The following is a 24,309-nucleotide window of genomic DNA, read 5'->3' as shown; positions in this document are numbered from 1 at the left end:
TCCAATAGTATAGGAAAATGTTAATCTTTACACAGTTCTTCATATTAGCTCACTAGTCTGTTCTTCATTAATCAAAGCGTATCTCTCAAACATGCCCCGAGTACTGCTTATACCACTAAAGCTGTCTGAGAATTGTAGAAAATTACATGCTGAAATTATAAACATTTTCCCATTAAGTGCAATATAACAAGATAGAGGCATAATTTTGAAATGGGATCAGTTCTTCATTCAGCATCTTCGCTGCAACATAAAAAGGCAAAATCACAGAAGTCAGGTAGAGACACTGGGAGCTTTCAAACCATTCACACTTAAAATCATACGTGCGAATCTACAAGACGGTTTTGAAAACATGACTCAGAGAATCTGTCTTAAAACTGGTGAAAACAAGACATTAATAATGAAGGAGAGCTTAACAGATCACAGCTGCTGCCTCACAGGTCTGTGTCTCTGCTAAAGCGGCACTGTTTAATGGAAAGATAATATGATGTTGGAAATTACATAATTAAAAAAAATATTTACAATTACTTTGTTGATCCTTTTTGAAGACAGTTAACTACCTAGTAAGGTATAAAGTTGTAAAAGGTGTAAATGTGTAGAAATGCATGGTGGAGGTGAGGTATAACCTCCCTGGAAGAAGTAAACACTCTAAAATCAGGCTGGCTAGGGAATTCAATTTGTTATATCTTCCAGTGTCTCTCAGCATCACCTGCAGGGCCAGACTTACTCAATGCTTTATCTTCTTCTGTCAGAAGAAAAAGTGACTAACACTAATTCTATGGCACAGAACAAATGGCTTTACTTTTGCAGGTAAGTTCTTACCCTGAGCGATCAGACTCCAGAGAAAGTCTCACAGTGGCCAACAAATACCTGTACAACATCAGCCAATGTGAGAGTACTGCAAGATCATGAATGCGGAATACAAATGAAAACGCAATTTTCACAGAGCATGTATATTCTGAGGAGGCCGAGATCTGTGCATGTCCTAAATCTGAGCTCCCAGCATAGCAAGTTTTATTTTAAATAATACTTGCAAAACCTACTCCATCCTTAGGGAGCTGCCAACATAGTCCTTCAAATACTCACATCGTCCCAATACTTACGTCCCCACCACCTCACTTGCACTATGCACAGCTCCATGGCTCAACACACAGTCCAATAAAGTGTTCTGCCAGCTCCTTACCCTCCCTCATGGTTTCTGCTGAGTTTATTGTGCCAGAATCCTGTAACAGGTTCATGAAATTCAAGGAGAACAACTGAGGGAGCTGAGACGTGGCATCCAGCTTATCCCAGACACTACACTGCCCAAACCTGTGTGAGACATGGGCCTGGATGAGGCAGCCTCTGAGTACAGGGAACACTATTGACCTCAGGCCAAAGCCACCTCCACTGTTCATAGTAAGCTCACCCACCAGCAGAGATGCTCGTTTTCCTTCTGATGTGAGATGCTCAACCAAGTGCCATTAATTTCAGGATGTAACAGGGATCTTGAGAAAACATTATCTTTGAGGATACACAACGTGTAGGTTGTGACAACTGAAATGTAGCATGTGCTGGGATGTGAGACATAGAATTTGGGCATCACCAAAGGACTGTCCCACTACTGTGGTCAGGGTCAGTGAGGGAATGTGCTCTTTTAGAAGAGCACACTCAGGGGGCTCCAGGGTACAGCAAAACCAAACTATTTTCTTGAAGTCAGCTATCACTTTTTTTTAAATCAAAGTTTAGTTCTATGGCACTTGAAATAGCATTTTTACAACAGAATTTTTGCTCCACATTTGGTGTCTAGACAGAAGACATTTTTTGAATGCTTACACTTGCTGGGGTGTTAAGGCTTATAGCCTAAGAAGTCACACAGAGATCTGCTTCATTCATCAAAACCTGCTGCACATCTGCAAAATATATATTTGTGTCTTAGGCTCCTGATCTCCATGTGCATCCTTGCTGTATTTTTCTTGAAATGTACAAATCTCAGCTCAGGATTAAATATATTTTTTTTCACATTTTGCCATCTAAACCAGTGGTTTTCTTGCTTTCTTTTGTGAAATGACAAAATTACAGATTAATGCATTTTGCCATTCAAGGTTGAAGTAATTCAGGCTTCATTTAAAGCCCTAAATTGCCCTTTTACACTCTACACAATGAGTACATTTGCTCTCTGACTGGAGCTTACCTGTGCTGATTTGCTGCATCCTTTTCTTTGTCTTCAATTATCTTCATTCCTTACAGACGTGGATGGGAAAGGGTAAAACACACTATTACTCCAAAGGATGGGCATTATATAGAAATTATGTTGTTCTGAGACTAGAATAAAAGAAAAATCCTTTCCATTTCACTCAATCTTACTAAAAAAAATACTTTTTTTCTCTCCATAACTTCCAGAAGAGGAATGAAGGTGTGGGCACAAAAACTGCTGCAAAGCAAGCTGAATACCAGGACTTCCTCATGTTTTGTGCAGAGAAGACTAAGGGGACAGGCTCCCCAAGGACAAAGTGTTCACCAGAAGGACACAGGAACAGCCCTAGGACAGACCCTGCCTCTGACAGTAACCAGGAACTTTGATTCCTTGCATAACCTGGACCTGGGACAAAGATGGATTGCTCTCATGGGTAAGCAACCATAAGTAATTACTGATCACTATAAAAAAGGGCATGAGGAACCCTTTAGGGAAGCACAACATTTCAACTCAGCCAGGTAATACTTAAAACGTACAAACCCAAATAAACATCCAGCACTATTTTCAAAACTGCATTTAAGGAGCTTGTCTATATTAAGAGGCTATTCACTCTGTAGTCCCAACAGTCAATGAGGAGAGACAGACACCACTATAGAGCTCATGTGACATTTGAACTGCTTCTTGAAGCCAGTGCTTTTAGTACAGGACCTCTGTTAATGTCCATAGTTAGATGGCAGGAATGTAACCATGAATTATTTTTTTCAGGGTGCCTGTGGCAAAGGTAGAAGCTCCACATGTATTTTCTGAGTCCCAGTCCCGTAACTAAGTGACACTGAAATAAATTTGGTTATATTACTAATGTCATTTCTTTACACCTGCCAATTTACATGAGAATGTTTTAAGCTATCAGAGTAAGGGGGAGTGTAGAAACTAGACTGTATGCCATGGCTGATCACTGTTTCAATCACCAAATGTTTCCTTCCTTTACTAATACATATCCTCTAATAATGCTCTGTTAATTCCCTTCAAGAAAATTTGACTATCTGATGTGCTGTTGCATACTTGGTAAATGACCTATGTTTTACCATTATGTAAGTAAAGATGGAACATCTCTCCTTGCACAACTCAATGATTTAATAATTATTAATGAGACATTATGCCTTTAAACATTTCTGGCAGATGATTAAGTGCAAGCTAAATGTTTAACATAGCTTTTAGAGACTTGTATTATGATGCTGCATAGCAACTGAAACTTCATATACACAGCTAAGGTAAATTCCATTATAGCTATCTGGGAATTGTTTCTGAGACTTTGTGAAGCGACAAAATAACAAATTTCTGTCAATATATTCAGTGTCATTTGCATATGAAGCAGTTTTGCCACACCAACGAGTTTTGCAATCTCAGTGTAACCATATTCCAAATCTATATCCAGATACTCCTTACCATGTACACGATTCTCACCTGCAGAATCCTGCCACAGAAGTCCAGACATTTGCCTTCTGTTAGATGTGAACAGCTCATCTTTCTGCATGCCAAATTAAAAACAGAACTCTTGTGAGAGCCAGTCATCTGCAGGATGTCTACAGACATGGACGCTCAGGAAAACAGTAGCAAGACATCGATCAACATGCATAAAACTGAACATGGTGAGCTGCAGAAGAAGGTTGAGAACCCTTACACACAAGAATGACATGGAGGTTTGTTATCACTAACTTAAAAAAACAAAAACCTTTCCCTTATAATACTGACAAATATGATAAGTGAGAATATAGCTGGACATTTGGAACAATTTATTGGTTTTCCCCCTTTGCTTGGTTCTTCAGTAAGCTCAGGTAGCAACTGGAATACTTAATAAATACTAGATAGCTGCTTCATCTGCTTACCTTATTCAGCATTGCCTGAAAGACTTTATTCATGGTATTATTCTCAGTATTGCTATTAGTCAGTGATGGGTTGTTTAAGACAGTTTGAAATGGTTGTAAGGTACAAAGCAAGAATTTTCCCCAACATAAGTTAAAGTTTAGTCCAAACAATGTATAAGCCTGACATGGTCATGAATAGTATGTGCCCTAGGTCTCTGTATACTTTCAATTCCCATGGACCTTACTGCAGTTTAAGGGAAGGAGTGGTAACACTGAGAAGGAGCTTTGGGAGTCCAAAAGCCATGATGACTATGGAAATGCATAATTATTAGTTTGTTAGAATTAAAGCTATCACTTGGTTCTAGCAAACAATTGAAGGCAGATCACGGTTTTCCCAAGCCCTGTTTGGGTTGGACTGTGACAATAAGGACAAAGACCTAGCTGAAGCCATCTTTATGCTCTCCTGTCTCAGAATTTCTGGTGCTTGTTCTGCAGAAAAACACATAGAAAAGTTAGAAATTTTTGTTCATGCTTGCAGCCAACAGATTAAAAGAAACTGATATCTAATACTGCTGTGCAGCAATTATTTTTCCAGTAAGAATAGACAATCACATATCTTAGTAGAGTGATATCCCACTGAGTTATAAGCTGATGTGCCACTGCCTTTTGTCATGTTACATGAACAGACACCAAAAGCACCACAGCCAGTTTAAGCCATCTTGATCCCCTGTGGAGGCTCTGAGTTGTCCAAGAACAGTGACAGATATGTTAAGGAGCAAACTAACAGAGATGGACTATGTCATACAGTCTCTGGATTACTACATTTTTTACAGATTAAACATAGGTGAATGAATTGTGTTTCATTTCTGAGATAGTTTGCTCTGAAACAGCCTGCCTTCAGATGAAGTACACAGTCTTAGGAAGGCTGGCTAGTCATTGACTTCTCCTATGTGCTACCAGAGAACAGAGAACTGTAGCTCAGGTATGTTGAAACAGCCAGGTAAGAAAACCGCACTAAGGCCAATCTGAAGACTGGAAAGACCACAATTCCCCTTGGATCTATGCGATTGTTCAAGATCTGACACCTGAAAGAAAATGCTTTGGAAGATACCAGAGGGGTCAAGCATGCAGTGACTTGCTGTGCTAGCTAACCTGCTAACAAGACAGGAAGTGTGGCTCTTCCTTCACTTCATTTTAAATTTTTCCCTGTTCGGTGGCACAAGAACAGAAATTATGACCACCAATAGAATTTAACTCTGATCCATTAAGAAAGCCTGCCATCTCCTGGTTTTTTCAACAATAGCCTTCCTTGAAAAAAAAGTTGGTTTAGTTAAATCTTACAGCTGATCATAAAGTCATGCTTGCTCTGAACCTTTAAGGGAAAATGTCACTGATGATAAAGGACAGGCAAGTGAAAGTTGGAAAGGCTAATGCATTATGACTACACTATATAGGTTAAGCCAACATGTGCAATAATTATAACTATACAGCTTGACACAGTTTATAAAGGCTTGAACCGTAAAAGCTCAGAGTCCAGTAATACAAGCCATTGAGCGTTCTCTGACGGAGCGCTGTCCAAGGTCCCACCGAGCCTCAATCCAAAAAACCAGTATTGCATAACAGACATATAAGAAATAACCATTCTCATGAATATTAAAACTCCTGTAAATGGCAATCTGAAAGAGTCTTAAACATAAAAGTAACTCACACTGGTTTTAAGGACATGCAGAATTATGTAAAGCAGAAGAGTAGTGTAAAACTGTGGAGGTAGGAGAATACCAACAAGATTGGGCAAAGGAGGGGTGAGTCACTTCAAAGAAATCACTAGTAAGTGTATTCCTAACTGCATCTTGCAGAAAATATGACAATGAACTCATATGATATTTTCTTGAAGGTATTCTGTTATTCAGAACAGGGCTGAAAGCACACTCAGGTAGAGGTACCACAGATTCCTTGACATGTTCTATGTCCACTATTTAGTTTCCTCCTCTGTCCAGACTGATGACAGTCTAATCCCCTAATATGTATACTTTGTAACAAAATAGTATGTTACTGTATATTTGTATTTATTTGTATATTTAAATTTTGGTGGTTGAGAGTAATACACTTCCGTATAATTAGTATTGCAACAGTGCCCAGAGCTCCCTGATACATACAGGCCTTCTCTGTCATAGGTCCTATAGAAACATATTTTTAAAATTAGTCCTTGCTTTAAGGGCTTGATATCTAAGTACAAAAAGGCAGTGGGAATAAAGAAATATGGCTATCCTCATCTCACAGATGAAGATGTACTTACTGTACACTTAATGATCACTTAAGGTAATGTGAGCATCTACAACACAACAAGGCATTGAGTTCTGTTCTCGTAAGTCCCAGACAGATGACTGCACTGCAAAATCTTTTTTATTATTTTATACATGAAGGAAACAAACATTTAAAGCGTAAACATCATTTTGAACATAGGCATACTGTCTGTCTTAATCAAATCATGGCCCCGAGCTCAAGGAGTTTAATATTTAAGGTATCTGTTCCCCATCCGTAATCAGAAGAATGCTAATGCCATTGTTTAAATAATGCTTTGTTTAATTCAAGATTTTCAACCCCTTCTTCCTTGAAGGAAGAATTTTGCACTGTTTAGAGTAAAGGTAAAAGGATTGTACCTTTTTTGAATTGTTACATAAAGAAAGTATTACTCTCCAGCACAAAAAGATTTACACAATTTAGGAAGAAACATAACAATTCAACTATGTGACGTTACCTGAAAGTTTTTCCACAATAGTTGCATCCTTCCATAAGCTTTTAGATTTCTAGGTAAATGTTTGAAAATGAGTAAGACTGAAGAAAACTCAGAAGAATATTGCACTCCATTCTCCATCATCTTTTTCACTAACAGCATGAGAAACATAGGGCTACTATTCAAGGAAGTAAAATCTGACTTAAAATTTCAGGAACCAACTTTAAAACAATTTTAAAAAATCATAAATGGCATAATCGAATTAAATTAGAAGTATTCAGCAAGGTGTAGAAAATTTTGTAGTGAAACAGTGGTCTGTGACAGGTAAACAAAGGAACACATGTAAGGGACAACTTGGGGGGGGGGTAGTAACCTCAATCCTTCATTCTCTTTCCTCTTCAACTAATGGCAAGTTTGTGTTAGAGCGATCTCCCAGCTAGGATGACATCTTGTGTTCGAACTTCCATCAACGAAATGCCACAGATCTGTCACCATACAGCTGCCATGCACCCAGAACATCCAAAGTTCTCACCTTCCCCTCCATATTTTATCTTCAAAATAGTTACAAAGAGTTTTAGCTGACCCTATGTATTTCACTTACTGTCTCAGCTTTCATACTCGGAGTTCAACTGTGACTTTATATTATATGAAGAGGGCTATTTTAAATGAAGATATGTAAATGGTAAGACAATATAAAAGACACACTCCTGAATAAGAGGCAGTAATATACTTATTAGGAATCTTTAAATTAATGAGGGCACTGTAAAAGGAAAGCCTTTTATGCCTGAGAAAATTATTATTTTAAAGATTATGATCCTGTCAGTCTGTAAGTTATATCCTAGCTGCTACACCTGCAATTTGATTAATCTGTTAATTAATCACTTGGTCCTACTTGTAGCCTTTGCAGTATTTTGAAAAAAACTTCACTAATTTTGGGGTTTTTTTTTAAACAGGAAAATATGAAAGAATTGATCTTCATATCTAAAGAAAAATATTATGAATTTAAGTGCTATCTTTGTAAAAGTGACTACCTTACTGTCATGTGCCAAACAAGCTATTTATCAACTCTTACTAGGGATGGTAGAACAGTTGAAACAAACAGCTGTAAACAGCCTCCTGTTTACAGAATAGAAAATGTTTGATCACTATTTCATTCAATTCAGAAACGCAATTTCTGAGTACCCCAAAAATACGTTGTAAGTTTAAATTACAGATATCAGAAACAACTTGTTCTGCATTGCTAAAATAAAACAAAATAAAATAAAATCTAAACTATTCATCTATGTGCCATGCATGCTTTTACACTATGGTTATCCTCATGGTACCCTCCTGCCTGCCAGTAGTAGATTACAAATTGTGTACTGCTCTTGTATTATGTATTATTTGTTCTCTCATTGCCTCTGTGAGGATAAAAATGTATATAGCACCTTGTTTTCCTAGAGGATTTTTTTTTTTGTAGTGTGTAGGTGTTAAATATAAAATGTCTATATATTTATTTTGGAAATGGCAAAGCTTTCTTAACAAAAGAGAGTTATACAATTATAACAGAAAACCCCACTGTGACAACTCTGACAAACAAACTTGCAGATACCTTTGCATCCATCACTTGCATACATACACAGATTTTTTTCTTACATAAGTAAGACACATTTGAAAAAAAATTGTATCTGATACTTGGTTTTAAACCAAGTCCCTATCTAGAACTTACTACTGTCTGACAGATAAATCTGATCTATCAGGGAAATTTATAATCTGTTAAAAATTACAAGACAACTCTGAAAGGTTCTCCAAGCAATAAAAAGCTCTAGTTCTCTAGTTCAAAACTTTTAGCTTAATGGTGCAGATGTTCACAAATGACATCACTAGTGGTTTTGTTCATGTCCAACCTAAGACATCAGAAAAGCATTTTTTCAGACATTCTGCTTTCTGGAAATAAAACCTATCTGCCTTAATTCAGCTCTGTACCACAACTCGAGTACCCAGAAATGACCACACACTTTTGTTCCATGATCTTTTCTATGTGGGATTTTGATATCTTTTGTATAAATCACCATCGTCTACCCGCAATGATAAAACTGAAGTCAATGACTACTTTTGTATTACACTGTTAATCAACACAGGTTTAGTTAATGGTAAGTAGGAGCAAAGATTTTGAATTTGGCTTTAATGATGAATTGGGAGATAAAATACTGACACTGGCAGCACATTAAAAACATTCATCTTCAGAGATAAATTTACAGTATCTAGTATGGACTTACTCAGGTCTATAAAGGCTTGGCTAACTCAAAACATGGTTCCCTACAAACTTTCCTGCAAGATCATATGTAGAGAATTTGAGACATTTTGACAACAACTCAATAAACATTGGAGAAAATCCTATTGTTAGTAACGATTGCCTAGTAAATCAAGTAATTAGGAATGAATCTGTCGGACAGAAATGAGACAGGTACTGGGGGAATTCATATGATATCTAAGAAATGCAGACTTCAGAGAAAAGGAAACCATTAACATCAGTTAGTGGTTTAAACTATTGCCTAGACCTGTCACAATAAAATTATCATTATTGCCTTCTGAGTCTTCTTGTTTGTAACTTTCCACAATTGCAGCTTGAAGAAAAAACAAAGACAAAAAGAAAGAAGCTCATAAAACATGTTTTGAAAATTCCAGAGAAGCATTCTGTTTTGCTAACTCTTACCAACATGTTTTACAAGATATTGAGACAAGGCAATCTTGGAGCACGTGATATTTTGCCACCTAATGAAACCTCTAATTTCTGAGTTCCTATACTTAATGCCATGACATCTGTTTACACAGATGCAAGATCATCATTTATCTACAAACACAACAAAGTTTTCCTTGAGTGCCATGCTGATAATAGCCAACTGACGTAGCCAATATATTCTGCTCAGTGGCATCTAACATAACTTCTCAGGACAGTTTATCAGTTTGGGCCTCATGCCACACTAATGCAATTTCACAAAGACTTGCCAAGTCAGCTGGGACCCAACATGGACACTGAGGTGAGCTCTTTATTTAGGATTTTACCTGATCAGTGTTTCCAGGTCCTAATTCTTGGCAGAGCTGAGGATGTGATGATGTGGGTGAAAGCAAAATAGCAATGATCCTGGTTAAGATAAGAACACGTGGACCATACGATGCCTGAAGGACACCCTCAGCGTAAGTATTAGTGTCAGCTACCTCCTGCCCAGATGTTTAATTCACTCTATCTGTGCAATGACTGTATTTCAGAAAGGATCATCACCTGTGTTAAACCTGGATCCAAATAGCAAACCTAGTCACATATGTATAAATAAGTACAGACTAGGAAGAGCAAACCCATATCTACTTAAAAAAAACATTCTGTGCACACAATATAAGGTAGCCAGGAAGGAAATATGTCCAGAACTTAAATTACTGAGTTGCAGTAAGGAACTTTTACCTGCTTAAAATTCAGCCTTGAACCAAGTTCCCCTGGAGTTTTGTACCAAAAGCCTTTCTTGCAGAGGACAGTTCACTTTATTTTCAAACATGGCTGATAGAGATGGCAGTTACCCTTTCAACTGAATTAGCCAGTGGCCAGACCTGTTATCCAGTCTGTGAAAGTCTGGACAAGATCACACAATTCATACTCTGAAGAACAAATTTAGATCTCATCCTGGTGATCCATACAGGCTCTGCAAGACAACAACTACAGATGGTGAAAAATTACTTTTGTTTCAATAGCTTTAAAAAAAAATAAATGTTATATGCAAGAAAGACTTCGAAATTACTATAGTAATAGTTCTGCAGTTTATTCTGCCTTACAGCAAGGTATTGCAGGCTGAACCTTACACAGTTTGTAGTTCAGATTTCTAACAGGGTGGTTACTGGTTAAAACAGCCAAGCAACCTGCCGCAAATCCCTGTACTGTTTGTGCCATCTGCTGGTCAGGAAGGATGGGAAGGGCGCTCCAGGAACTGCGCTGTGGAAGAGGATGCAGAGCCAGAAAAAAAAAAAAAAAAAAGAAAAGAAAAAAGAAAAAAAAGGAGGACAGCAAAAGGAAAAGTCATGCTGCCGATCACTGGAATCGAGGTGCAGCTGGGAGCTCCAGCTGGAAAGAGCTGCCTAACAGAGCTCCAAGAAACCGTGCCCTGGAAGCGGCCGGCTCCCAGACCTGGCCCGCTGGCTGGCACTGAAAGCCCAGGGGGTTTCCACGTTTTTCGCAGCTATCAGGAGGAGCCGGCAGTGGGCCAGGCGGCTACGGAAGATGCAGGACCGCCCCGACGGCACGGCTCTGTGCTTTATCCCCGGGGTCGGCGCCGGGGGTCCTGCCGGCCCGAAAGTGTCAGAGCTTGGCGCTGGAGGGAGGCAGGGGCTGCCCGCGGGAGGGCACGCAGGGGGTACCTGAAACCACCTCTCCTACATGTGGCACCGCGCAGGTGGATGGATGCCCGGGAACATAACTCCTCGCGTTGGAGTTAAGCACCTGTAACCACCAGCGGAGGCAGCGCTACCGGGCGAAGACGGGTGCCTGTGGCGGAGACGGCGAGTCCCTTCCCAGGGGTAAAACGGGGCGCTAAGGGACGGGCAGCGGGGACAAGCGCCCACGGCCGGACAGGCGGCGCGGCGCGGTAGCCGTGCCCGGGCTCGCCCCGCCGCAGGGGGGACCCAGCCGCTGCCGGCCGGCGCTGTCACCTCCGGGCCGCCGGGGGGCGCTGCGGGCCGCCCATCAGGCCTGGCGGCCGGGCGGCGGTTCCGGCGGGCCCGCGTGCGCCGCGCTGCACCCCCCACGCGTGGCGGGCTGAGCGGGGCCGGGCGGCGGCGATGTCGGTGTCGGTGGCCGCGGGCAACCTGCCCATGCGGCTGCTCCGCAGGAAGATCCACAAGCGCAACCTGAAGCTGCGGCAGCGCAACCTGAAGCTGCGGGAGGCCGAGGGGGCAGGTACGACGGGGACGGGACGGGGACGGGGACGGGCAGGCGGCCCTGCGGGGCCTCTCCCCGGCCGAGCGCTTGCGGAGCCGTCGCTGATGTTGTGTTTTTCCCCCCCTTGTCTCTCCGGAACGTGCCCCCGCGCCGTGCAGTGCCCGTGCCCGGCGAGGCGGCATCGCAGGGCACCGCGGCGGCGGTCGCCCCCGAAGCAGAGGCCCCCGGGGTAGAGCCGGCGGCGGCCGAGGAGCGCGGGGAGGCGGCGGTCGCTCCCCGCGGCGGGGAGGCGAGGAAGAAGAAGAAGAAGAAGAGGAAGGCGGCGGCTGATGCTCAGGGCGGTACGTTAGCGTGACAAACACAGCCAGGCCCTCAGCACTGAGGTGTTCCTGGGGACCCCGGAAAGCGCCTACTGTCGGTTTCCGCCCTGTCGGACAGAGTTCGTGGGCCCGGCTGTGGCCAGCACCCTGGTGTGCCCGGGAGGTCCTCGGCATTACCGGTCCTGTTCCAGCTGTAACTTTGGAGCTTTAATACATACTAAACCAGTAGCAACCAGTTTGTTGCATAGGATTCTGTTTTATAACACAAAGTATGGTTGTTTGCTTGCTTATAATAGATATCAAACACGTCAACCCAAAGCAGAGCTTTGACAGCTGGGTGCCGTCAGTGCTTGAATGTGCAGCCAGCACATCTTCCAGCAGTGCATCCCACCTTGGGCAACAGCTTTGTATTATGAAACTAAAGTATGCTGGAAAACTACCCCCAAAAACTATACCCCACAAGCGCTGCTACATCTGTGTATATTTTTACATGTATATATATATAGAGACACATACGCACATAGGTATTTGAAGCTTCTATCCCTTATGTATTTATCTTTGTGCCACTTACTACGGTTATGCAGATAAAGAGGTGCTGTCACACTCAGCAGATTCAGGTATTTAAAGCAGAACGGAGACATTGCATTTCACATGTCCTGAGCACAAACTGTGTTGGAAAGTTGATGGCTGCATTACAGATAGGAAATAATTTTGTAACTTGTTAAAGGATAATTTATCATGTTTCCACAGAAAATGTCATATAACATACATTAAGCTTTGTTATTCTGCTATGCAAAGTGGATTGTGTGGAAGGAGCTTAGGAATATTTTTGCTGTCTGCCTCAGAAATTTCCACAGAAACTTGCCTCCCCTTCTCCTGCCCTGCTCCCACACCATGAAAAAAGCATGACATTTGTACATGGTTTATAGCCTAAAGAAATTCACTCTGTGGAACAGCTTTTAATGATGAACATATCCTTCGTATCTCTGACTTGTCTACTGTAAAATAACATTCTAGATACAGAAACTAAAAAAGCAAAAACTGAAGAAGATGAATCTGTGGAGGTAGAAGATGAAGATAAGCAGGATTCTGGAGAGAAAGAAGTGGAGGAGGAGGAGGGAGAGGAGGATGAAGTGCCCAGTTTACCATTAGGTGTAACAGGTATCTTGCATTCTCTTTTTCACGTGTGCAAAAATCCAGGGTCTGACACTTTCTTCCAGAGCAAGTTTCAGTTTTCAAATTAGTTTTATAAGTCAGATGTTTGAATGTCAGTGACATGACACTGGCAACTGTACAGTTGTCACTCAGTTACTGTTCTTTGAAATTTGCATTATATGCACACTCTTGTTAGTCTTAAAATTGCTAGTGAAAACATTTGAAAACCTATATACCCACATATGTTTTACTGCAGAGGAAAAAGTCAATTAAGAGCAAGATGGAGGTGTATGACTAGTAAACTTGGCAGGAGCAGCAGTGCATTCGTGTTTTAACAGCTCTGTAGTATTCTTAGGGACACATTAATAGGGAGTATTTTGTCAGTGTCTTAGGATATTATGGAAGAAAGGAATAAGGAAAAGTCCTTTAATTTTTTTTCATCTAGGTTAGTGGATGGAATTGAAGGAATAAGTTTGACTATTTTTTTTCCCCCCCCTTTCTTCAGGTGCTTTTGAAGACAATTCTTTTACTTCCCTGGCTGGTGTTGTCAGTGAGAATACATTGAAAGGCATAAATGACATGGGTTTTACACACATGACTGAAATTCAGCATAAAAGTATTAAGCCGCTTCTGGAAGGCAGGTAAGAAATACATCTTTTCAATCACTATATTGACCCCATATGTTGTGTAAATTTTGCTAGCAAGCTAACTACATGAAATGTGACTTTCTGCAGCTAAACTGTTGGGGTTTTTAAAATACTTTCTCATATGTTTTATGTATTTGGTTTATAGACATTAATACAAGTGAACAAAGTATATCTGTGTTGCACCTGAAAAGTATTTAGGATAAGCTCATAGAAACTGCTTTGCAACTGGCTTTGGCAGCAGAGAAGTCTGTTTTCACTAGTCTTCTTATCAGGGTGTCTCAAAGACGCTGTCTCATGCTGTCACTAGTGACAGATTACTGTGGACTACATCTGCCACCAAACTCTTTAATACCAACTCTACTGGTTTTCTTTAAGCCTTGTTACGTTTTTACATTGTCACTGTTGTTCAGAATAGGATTGTTCCTTTCTCTGTACGATCAACTAAATACTACTTTTTCTAACTTTGCTGTATACAGGGATATTTTAGCAGCTGCAAAAACAGGTAGTGGCAAAACACTTGCGTTTCTTATTCCTGCAGTAGAGCTCATCTACAAGCTAAAATTCATGCCTAGAAACGGTAAGGCTCTTTATTTCACAGTGGAATTTTACTGTGGCATGGCCATTTAGGGACATGGCTGGGAGGGGGATTGGACAAGTTGTAACTTACTCTTGTCTGATATATTTTTTAGGAACAGGTGTTATTATTCTTTCTCCTACTCGGGAGCTTGCTATGCAGACCTATGGAGTTCTTAAAGAACTTATGAATCATCATGTTCACACCTATGGTCTGATAATGGGGGGTAGTAACAGATCAGCAGAAGTACAGAAACTTGGAAATGGAATCAACATAATTGTGGCAACACCAGGAAGACTGCTGGATCATATGCAGGTAGATAAAATATTCATGTCTAATCTGTGTTAGTAAAACATAATAAAACTCCTGTCCTTGTCTGGCTCTGAATTTGTTAATCTTCTAGAACACTCCAGGTTTCATGTATAAGAACTTGCAGTGTTTGGTAATTGATGAGGCGGATCGTATCTTGGAGGTTGGATTTGAAGAAGAAATGAAACAGATCATAAAACTTCTACCAAGTAAGAAAAAAAATCTGTCTTTCTTGGAAATCATTTGACTAACATTATGTATCCTTTATGACTCGATTATTATAAGAGAAGTCATTAATTTTTATAGTTCTGTAAATGCACTTCAGAGTGGTTGTCTTACTCTGTCCTTTTCTTCTGATAGTATATATTACTTTATTTTACATCATGCATCTGAAGGACAGAGTTTTCATATGCACTTTAGGAATATAATTTTATTCATGTAAGATCCTTTTAGTTTAACATCTATGTTCTTTCATTCATCTTCCGCTGCCCATTTATTTCCTACAATTCATTATTTCCTAATAAGGCTTAAATAGAAGGGAAAAGGTCTTCTGACTTGCAGTTTGAATTTTCTTCATACCTCCAAGAACAGTATCTTAAGGACGTTTAAGAAGGGAAGTTTAAGGCAGTTTAAGCTTAGGAGACTGGAACATCTCCCTTATGAGGAAAGGCTGAGAGAGCTGCGCCTGTTTAGCCTGGAGAAAAGACTGAGAGGGGATCTTACCATCTGTACAAGTATCTTAAGGGCAAGTGTCAAGGGAATGGGGCCAGGCTCTTTTCAGTGACGCCCAGTGACAGGACAAGGGCCGCAGGCACAAACTGAAATAGAAGTAGTTCTGTGTGAATATGAGGAAGAACTTTATTTTGAAGGTGACAGAGCACTGGAACAGGCTGCCCAGAGTGGCTGTGAAGTCTCCTGCTCTGGAGATGTTCAAGACCCACCTAGATGCAACTCCGTGCTACCTTCTCTAGGTGAACCTGCTTTAGTAGAGGGTTGGACTGGATGCTCTCCAGAGGTCCCTTCCAACCCCAACCATTCTGTGATGAAGTACTTGCCTTGAAATCTTCTCCTAATTTCTCATTTAGCTATTCATTATAATTGATGTATTAAACACATTCTCAGAGCCAAACAGGCTCTCTCCCTTTAACTTTCAAAATGTAGAAAAAAAACCCCATGGAAACAGTACATGAAAAAGCAGTGATAAATAGTTTGAGGTTCCACATCTTAAATGCAGATCTGCGTGTTTAAAATACAGATATATAAATGTAATAAATAACATCCCATAAGGACTGTTAATGAACAGTGCTAAAAATGGAAGTAGGAAAACGATGTGTTCTTCATGGTGGAAAATTACAGATAAAAGAAATTTTTACTTTGCATGAGTTTAAATATTTTTTGTCTCATTAGGAAGTAAATTATATTTTGAAACAGACACTTTGAAATAGAAAAGCAGTTTTTCAAAAACAGTGGCACCAGTTGTTCAGCAGGAACAATTGCTACTGTTCTTGCAGCTATGAAATGGAACAGGCTAAGTCTGCATTTTCCATGTACTTGTGTAACAAGAAAATGTTACAGGATCAGGATGTGTATTTGAGCTAAGAGATGACAGGCAGGCAGATTTCCTACACGGGCTCTAAGACCTTTGAAGTCGCTGAGGTCCGACACAGATGGACTGCCACATGACTAAATAGCATGCACAAACGTGTATGTTCAAGACTGATTTTGCAAGACAAACAGTAACAATGCGCTTTTGTAAGTTTTTTTTTCTTGCACAGTCTAGCATGATTTTTTTTTTTTTTAACACAAGCATTTTAATATGGGAGTAAAACTGATTTATAGTTAGAATTACAAGGTTGGTCTCTATTTAAATCATTGGTCTGTATCTAAATTGGATTGCAAATAGTTATTAACATTTTCCCAGAGATAATACTGTGTTTTGATAGCTGTTAGGATTTTGGGGGTAGGGGCAGCCTAAGTAAACATACTGTACGATCCATAATACAACTACACCTCTCTTTGTCAGCAGCAGTATGTTTAAACTCGAATTTAATTGAAAAAAGTAGGGGAGTTTGCAGCTGGAGATTTTATGGACTTTCTGTTTGAATTCTCGTTCAAAAAATGAGGCTGTCTTTTTCAAAATAAATATTTTTTCAGAGCGCAGACAGACAATGCTTTTTTCTGCTACACAAACCAGAAAGGTTGAAGATCTGGCAAAGATCTCTCTGAAGAAAGAGCCGTTATACGTTGGGGTTGATGATAACAAGGAGACAGCAACAGTAGATGGTCTTGAACAGGTAAAGCACAGATGTTATTAAAAGGAATATGATCTGTGAAGTCCAGTATGTTTTTAACTGGGTTGTACAGACGCTATCTTAAAATGCATTTATCGTCCTAATGGGCAAAAGCTGTCAATTGCCTGAAGGGCTTTATTTAGTCTCCTAACTATAGTAAGTTATGTGTATCTAGTCATTGTTTGCAGGACACATGATAGAAAACCTCATGAAATAGTAATATAGTTACACTTGTCTGTTCTTACCTGTATTGCACACCTACACTCCAGTTGTCTTTCTGACTATTTTCATGTTGGTTACTAGAGATAAATACACTTCAGATATATTTCATTATTGCTGCTGCAGATAGTAGCTAAATGGAGTTGCACAGTAGTTTGTGTTTGTGCAGTTGACATGATGAATGTTGTTATAAAATTACCGGTAGCTAGCTATTACCTTAATGGAGTAAACCAGTAGCAAGAATTCCATAAACTAAAATTCTTGACATCATAAAAAAAAATGTTAGGGAACCTATGCAGTTTTTTTTCATGCCTGATGTCAGTAATTGAAAGTTCTGGAAATTAATTTTTATTGTATAAACTAATTACTTTTCACTGAACTTATGCTAGTAATTTTAATTAAAAATTACTTCATATTTCAAGTTAGTACAGAAGTTTCTTGCCAGCTTTATCATCTTTAGGAGTTTCATGTACGAAGGAGAGGGACAGCCCATAAACAGAGTGGTTTGGCCCAGTATAGCTGGAAGAATTATTTGTTTCACAACATAACACTTCCCTGATTTAATGGTATTGCTGAAACAAAAGTTTGTTCCATACTGCTTTATTTAACAATATTTTAAAAATTTCCAGGGATATGTCGTGTGTCCATCTGAAAAAAGATTCCTTTTGCTATTCACATTCCTCAAGAAGAACCGGAAGAAGAAACTAATGGTATTTTTTTCTTCATGTATGTCAGTAAAGTACCACTATGAACTACTCAACTATATTGATCTGCCTGTTTTGGCCATTCATGTAAGTATTTTATTCATTGATTTTTAATGTGGTAGTGGTACCTGTAAGTTGCTACTGACATACTTGCCTTGTTTTTTTCAGTCCGGTTTCTAACAAAAGATGCCGCGTTCAGAAAAATGATGATGATCTCGATTAGTCTGTAGAGGAAGGAGATAAAGACTGTATAATAACAACACCTCAATACTGTTAATCTTGCTATTTTCCAGACCAGGACTGAACACTGATATTAATTTATGCTCTATGTGTAGAAAGCTTTCTGTTTTCTTCCAAGAGGTTGCCTTTTACAAGCACTAAAACTCAATTTGTGGAGCAAAGCTATTGTCAGAGGAATTCAAGTGCTGTGATCTCTGAAGTGTTGTGTGCTTTTTCTAAGGCCAGGGTGATGTTTGGTTTTATTATGCCAGTTCTTACCATTTGGATGAGTATTTAAAATATTTTGTCAAAACCACAAAATGTGTAGTTTAGGAGAAAGAATTGACTGAAAGTTTATGAAACAGTTATAACTGACCATAAATGTCCTTTTTTAATTTTGTTCTTGTGGAGGTTTTTTTGGTATACTTTGATAGAACTGATACAAGTATGGTAGTTGGTTGATTGTTTTTTAACCTGTAATCTATCTTATTGCTAGATTTGCAAATGTCCTTTTTATACAGAAAGATGCCTCAAATTATTTTACATTTTTGGCAGTGCTATAGTATGTGAAATGAGATTTAAGCTTACAAGTTGGCAGACTTTTTTTTTTTTTTTTTTTTCTTTCCCCTTCAGTTGATAGTTCATCATTAATGCGTCTGTTCCCTTCTCCTTCTAGGGCAAGCAGAAACAAACCAAACGTACTACAACATTTTTCCAGTTCTGTAATGCAGAATCTGGAATACTGTTGTGCACTGATGTAGCTGCGAGAGGATTGGATATTCCTGAAGTTGACTGGATTGTCCAGTATGACCCTCCAGATGATCCAAAAGTAAGTTAAGGAGATAAGAGAAACTTTGCAGCAGCAAGTCAAATCGTAGCTACAAATGTAGTTGTAGAGAAAAGTTGAAACTGCTGCTTGACAGAGGCCAGGATTCAGCCATGTTCATCTCTCACTGCTGATTTTTTCCGTTTCTTTGACCAGCTCCTAGGAAATGCTCCATGTAGCTGAGACCTTTGTTAACCTTTTTAAGAGCTGCTTTTAAAAACTTTATTCTTTGTGCTGTTAAATTAATTTGAAATCTAATAAGTTAAACAACAAAACTCGTCTCAGGAGGAGTATGAGCTAATATGCATCACTGTCTCCTAACAGCTTTTGCAGTGGAAATTTGGGGTTTTCTTATTTGAATAAATGTCCAGTGTAAACAAGCAAACCTCAAAAAACTCAATTCTGACATATACAGCAAATATACCAAAAGCAAGGTTTTATTTTCAGTTATAGTAGAGTGAGATTTTTTTTTTATTTCAGTAAAAGGTAAAATACTTTTAGTCAGGGATTCTGTCTCAGCCTAATTATGCTTTGCATCTTCAGCACTTAAGTTTCCCTCATCCATGTGTCAGTGCTAAGAAAAAGTCTTAAAAAATAATGGATTATGTATTACACTAATGTTAAAATCGGGGGGGATGGAGGGTGGGGTGTGCAGCTGTTTGATTATTACATGTTTGAAAGACTGATTGGACTTGCTGTTTCTTATTTTTTCCAAAAGGAATATATTCATCGTGTTGGTAGAACTGCCAGAGGCATAAATGGTAGAGGGCACGCTCTGCTCATTTTACGACCAGAAGAACTGGGCTTTCTTCGTTACCTAAAACAAGCCAGGGTAAACTTATGTCTAACTTTTAAATTTTTTTAAACTGTGCAACAGGTTTTTTAAAGGCAAAAACTGTAACAATCAAACATTTTAATTTTTTAAGCAAATAGGTTCTGTTGTTTAGACTAAAGTCAGCAACACAAAGGTAAATATTAAGTGTACATACAGTAGCTTTGCGAATGTGCAACTTGTGTTAGTAAAAATTAAATGAATTTTTTGTGACCTCTCTGTGGAAGGATACTGGGAGTTTGACCATCCAGAGGAAATAAAAAAACCTGGATGTTGCTTCTGTAGGTTTTGGGTTTTTTCTGTTTAAAGACTCAGTTCCATTTTGTTTAATTCCAAAAGAAGCATAGCTTTCTTCAAAACATAATCATTTTAGTATGAACAAACTGCACGGTTTTTTGGTTGCTCTCCAGATTTTTGCCACTTATAATTGAAGTGGTATGGCTTCTAAAGCAAAAGCTAGAGTGGTAAAATTACATGACATACTGAGCACCTTTACTATTCTAGCTTAAAGGAAGTGATAATACTGGCATATCGATGTAAAGGCAAGCAATAGGCAAGGGGAAAACAGCCTGAAGTTACCCCAGGGGAGGTTTAGATTGGAGATTAGGAAGAATTTCTTTACTGAAAGGGTGGTCAAGCATTTGAACAGGCTGCCCAGGGAAGTGGTGGATTCACCATCCCTGGAGGTAATTAAAAGACATGCAGATGTGGGGCTGAGGGGCATGGTTTAGTGGTGGACTTGGCAGTGCTGGGTTTACTTTGGATTTTCTGATCATAAAGGTCTTTTCCAACCTAAACAATTCTATGATACAGCTGTGGTATTAAAAAAATGAATCTTCTGTAATCCAACAGGTCTTAGGTCCTAAACACGTTCACTATTTACACAGCATAAATAATTTTTATATTTTATTTCTTTTTTTTTTGTTTAAGGTACCACTAAGTGAATTTGAATTTTCTTGGTCAAAAATTTCAGACATCCAGTCTCAGGTATGAAATGACTTCATACTACAGCTACTCTGAATACCTGTGTAATAATTTATGTGGAGAAATTTATAGTCTATAATGGCTGCAGTTTAAGAATACATATACTTGTTTAGAAAAGTTTCTGTAGATGAGTACTGTGCAGTAAATCCTTCTGTTATATTGTCCCTTTTAATAGCTAGTATTAAATTGTCATCATTATTTGCTTGTAAGAATTGTTTTTTCCCATTACATCACAAAGCCACGGTGATGTAAACCTGCTTTCAACTTTTAAACAGAATGTTCTTGTCTGGCATAGCAAACAGGGGCTTGGTAGCTTTTACTGAATAGTTGTGTATCTGCAGATTAATTGTGAGTAACATATGTCTTAAAAGATGATTTACTTAGACTTCACTGTGCAGAAAGAGAGCCAGTATCAACACTTAGAAATGTTAGTGTGCAGTCCAGGTGTATTTTTAACTAGCTGGTGTTAATAAAGCCCAGCATCAGCTAAACCTGTTCTGTGCTCCAGTGCTACAAAAATAGCCATTGAGCACAAAGTTGAATAAGAACAGTGTAGATAATTCTGTGGATGTGGATTTCTACTGTTGTTTAGTCCTGTGAATCATTATTCTGATAAGAGCTCTGTAAAGTTTCTTTGCAGTTTAAATTTGAAATACCAAGTACTAGAAGCAGTGAAGACAGTCCTTGCAGAGAAAGATGATCCTAGTTACAAATGTATTAGGAAGTAATGAAGTCTAATGTAACTTATTTTTAGTGTGCTGAATTAATATATACATTAAACATCAAATGAGGCACTTGGATCAAAAGATTATTGGGAACTTAGCCCACAACAAATAAATTGTCTTAGTCTACACTAGTGCATCTGCATTTTTGTGTTAGAATTAATACTGCTTATTTTATGATGCGTTTGCACCAAATGGATAAGGCTACTTATAGAATTACATGGACTCATACAGTTTAGATGTCTGACATAAAAGTATACTGTTGTTGTCCATTAATTCCCAATACACAGTTTTGTGGTGTGGCTGCAGTTGTATACTCCTCGATTAGCTTGTTAGGGACAACCCAATTTAATATTTCTTTGAATTTTCATATTGCTGAGGCTTGGTACTGTAATTCAGCTTCAGGCTTTTTTGTGCCTCTATTTATAAAAGCACTCTGATATATGTATGTTCACTCTACTGTCACAGGGCAATTTTGCTGAAATGAATAGCGAATGTCACTGCAGCTCACACAGTAAATAATCTGCTTGAATATGATTTATACATTTGGTACAGCTATAATTGGATATGCCTCTTGTTTTGTTTTGGGGTTTTTTTATCCCTCACCAGCTGGAAAAACTGATTGAGAAGAACTACTTCCTTCACAAGTCAGCCCAGGAAGCATACAAAGCTTACATTAGAGCTTACGACTCCCATTCTCTGAAGCAGATCTATAATGTCAATAACTTGGATCTTCCCAAAGTCAGCCTTTCATTTGGTTTTAAAGTTCCTCCATTTGTTGACCTCAGTATCCTTTTACTACAGTGTTTCAAAGCTGAATTTCTGTGTTATGTTAAATGCAACTCATTGATAATTCCTATGCTACTTCAAATCCTGATGATTTTTTTTTGCTATTAATCGCATAAATGCATCAAAGAAAATGTTAAATACCAAATACTAAAACTACAAAAAATGCCTACAAACATCTATGTCTTAGTGCACGTACATGCTGTATGCACTTCAGTTGCTGTGGGGTGGCAGATAACTGGAATGCATACATGCATACATCTTCTAGAGTATTGTTCTCATCCATGTAAAATACTTTCATTGAAAGGTAAGTGTTTAAGTTTAATAATCATGGAATATTGAAACAGAGGGGCAAGAGCATGAAATAGAAGACTGTATCTAGGCTACTATCAAACCTGCCAGTGGATGGAATTTGAAGCAGTACTTTGGCCAACTTAGCTGGACAACTGGAGGAATAAAAGCATTATTTACAATCACAGGCACAAAGTTCTAGTTTTGTCTGTAGTTACGCAACTCAGCTTTTTGTATAATGCTGCTACTTTTTCTCACATTATTAACCCTTACAATATCTAAAAAGCAACATTTCAAATTATTCCTTTTTAAGTTCTTTAACCAATAAAATTCCAGATGTTAACAGCAACCATGGCAGAAGACTACAGAAAAGAGGTGGAGGTGGGGGATTTGGTTACCAGAAAGCGAAGAATGTCCACAAAGCTAAAATCTTCAAACACATCAGCAAGAAATCGGACCGTCGGCAGTTTTCTCGTTAATTACATGTTCATTAAAATGGCTTGTGGCATTGGAATAGACTACCTTGATCAAAACCATCTTGGAGTTACTTCCAATATAAACTGCTCTATTCACGTTTTAGGGGTCTTTATGGTTTTGTTTCTGGGAACATATTTTATACAGGAAGACTCATTGGAAGGCAGACTAAAGATAGAAAGGGAGAATATGGCTAGCTAATGTTGCCACACTTGTTGTAAGGAAAAAGATCGCTGAATATAATTACCTTAAGTCAATACTATAGTGCTTTTTATTAAAGAAAAAACCCAGGTTTTATAGAAGAATTTCCTTCATTTACCCTTTTTCCTATGCAGGCCTCTGAAAATTGTTGGATTACACAATACAACAGATTACAGTGTAAGATTTAAGATTAAAAAAAAAAATTAATCACATGAATCATTACTAGGGTTTTTAGTGCTACAGATCTCTGCTCTGTCCATCAGATATGCTGAAGAATGGAGGAAGACTCCTTTAGAACAGAACATACCTATAAATAATTAAGGTTGTATGAACTTATGATTCATTTCAGTCGTATCTGTATTACAAGTACAGTGTCCAAGATTAAAAAAAAATCTCTTAAACTACATCTGAGACATGCTTAACACTTGTTTCTTTTAATGTTGTGATAAAATGGTAACATTCTAGTTTGGTTTTCTTTCCTGTTCTCTTTAAATCTGAATTTATCAATCTGGTAGTCTAGTGTACTCACTTATGAATATGCAAAGAATCAAGAAACGCAAATTGCATAAATTGAAGCACTTAGCCCAGATACTGTTTTTTTAAAATGCTCCATAACCTTGATGCAGTGAGAGTTTTTGCACTGGTTTCTTGTAAGTACAAAAGTGAATTGTTTCTTAGTATTAGTTTATTAGGTCCAAGATACTACCACAGGATTGAGGGGGTGGGGAGACTCGCTAATTGAAATGGGATATAAATACACTCGAAGAATATTTTGAGGGAGAAATAGAAAGACTGCAGTGGAAGAGGAGGGGAATACACATTGCAAACAGAAGAAAAGTGGAGACTAACTACAAAAAGAATACGTTTGGGCCAAAGTAGAGTCTATTACGTGTATTGTTTTCGTATCTACAATTGTAGAGGTAGGTATGTTCTTACAAGGCTACAGTGGTGGTGGGCAATAGTACGTTAAAAATCTGTCAATGCAAGGAAAGAAATGTCACAATCCAGAAATCTGGGCCCTGTGTGATTACAGTAGAACAGCTTTTAATTTACATCTAAAATGTAATCCAGGACCAATTA

The 24,309-nt window shown here is 38.7% G+C and overlaps 1 protein-coding gene across 2 annotated transcripts; it reads left to right on the top strand.

The window, feature by feature from the left end:
- The first annotated feature begins 11,491 nt into the window (after positions 1–11,491).
- DDX18 (DEAD-box helicase 18) lies at positions 11,492–23,633 on the top strand. 2 transcript variants are annotated; one of them, XM_055812683.1, is made up of 14 exons: positions 11,492–11,693; positions 11,840–12,016; positions 13,013–13,156; positions 13,656–13,791; positions 14,274–14,374; positions 14,487–14,686; positions 14,775–14,889; positions 16,835–16,974; positions 17,820–17,981; positions 18,790–18,942; positions 19,658–19,771; positions 20,702–20,758; positions 22,087–22,264; positions 22,891–23,633. In XM_055812683.1, exons 1-14 carry the CDS (start codon positions 11,576–11,578, stop codon positions 23,031–23,033), a joined length of 1,938 nt encoding a protein of 645 aa, XP_055668658.1. In that variant the 5' UTR covers positions 11,492–11,575; the 3' UTR covers positions 23,034–23,633. The 2 variants fall into 2 exon arrangements, with proteins under 2 accessions (XP_055668658.1, XP_055668657.1); XM_055812682.1 differs by having other exon boundaries at positions 11,834–12,016.
- The last annotated feature ends 676 nt before the right edge of the window (positions 23,634–24,309 follow it).

This window comes from Falco peregrinus, chromosome 8 (genome assembly GCF_023634155.1).
Source record: "Falco peregrinus isolate bFalPer1 chromosome 8, bFalPer1.pri, whole genome shotgun sequence".
NCBI classification, from domain to species: Eukaryota; Metazoa; Chordata; class Aves; order Falconiformes; family Falconidae; genus Falco; species Falco peregrinus.
The sequence above is the reverse complement of the archived record's forward strand: the minus strand, read 5'-3'. Positions and strand labels throughout refer to the sequence as shown.

Coding starts and splice junctions, on each gene's coding strand:
- DDX18 (XM_055812682.1), top strand. CDS start 11,576: ATGTCGGTGTCGGTGGCCGCGGGCAACCTGCCCATGCGGCTGCTCCGC. Junction 14,890..16,834: donor GATCATAAAACTTCTACCAA/GTAAGAAAAAAA, acceptor ATATTTTTTCAG/AGCGCAGACAGACAATGCTT. Junction 20,759..22,086: donor TTTCAGACATCCAGTCTCAG/GTATGAAATGAC, acceptor ATCCCTCACCAG/CTGGAAAAACTGATTGAGAA.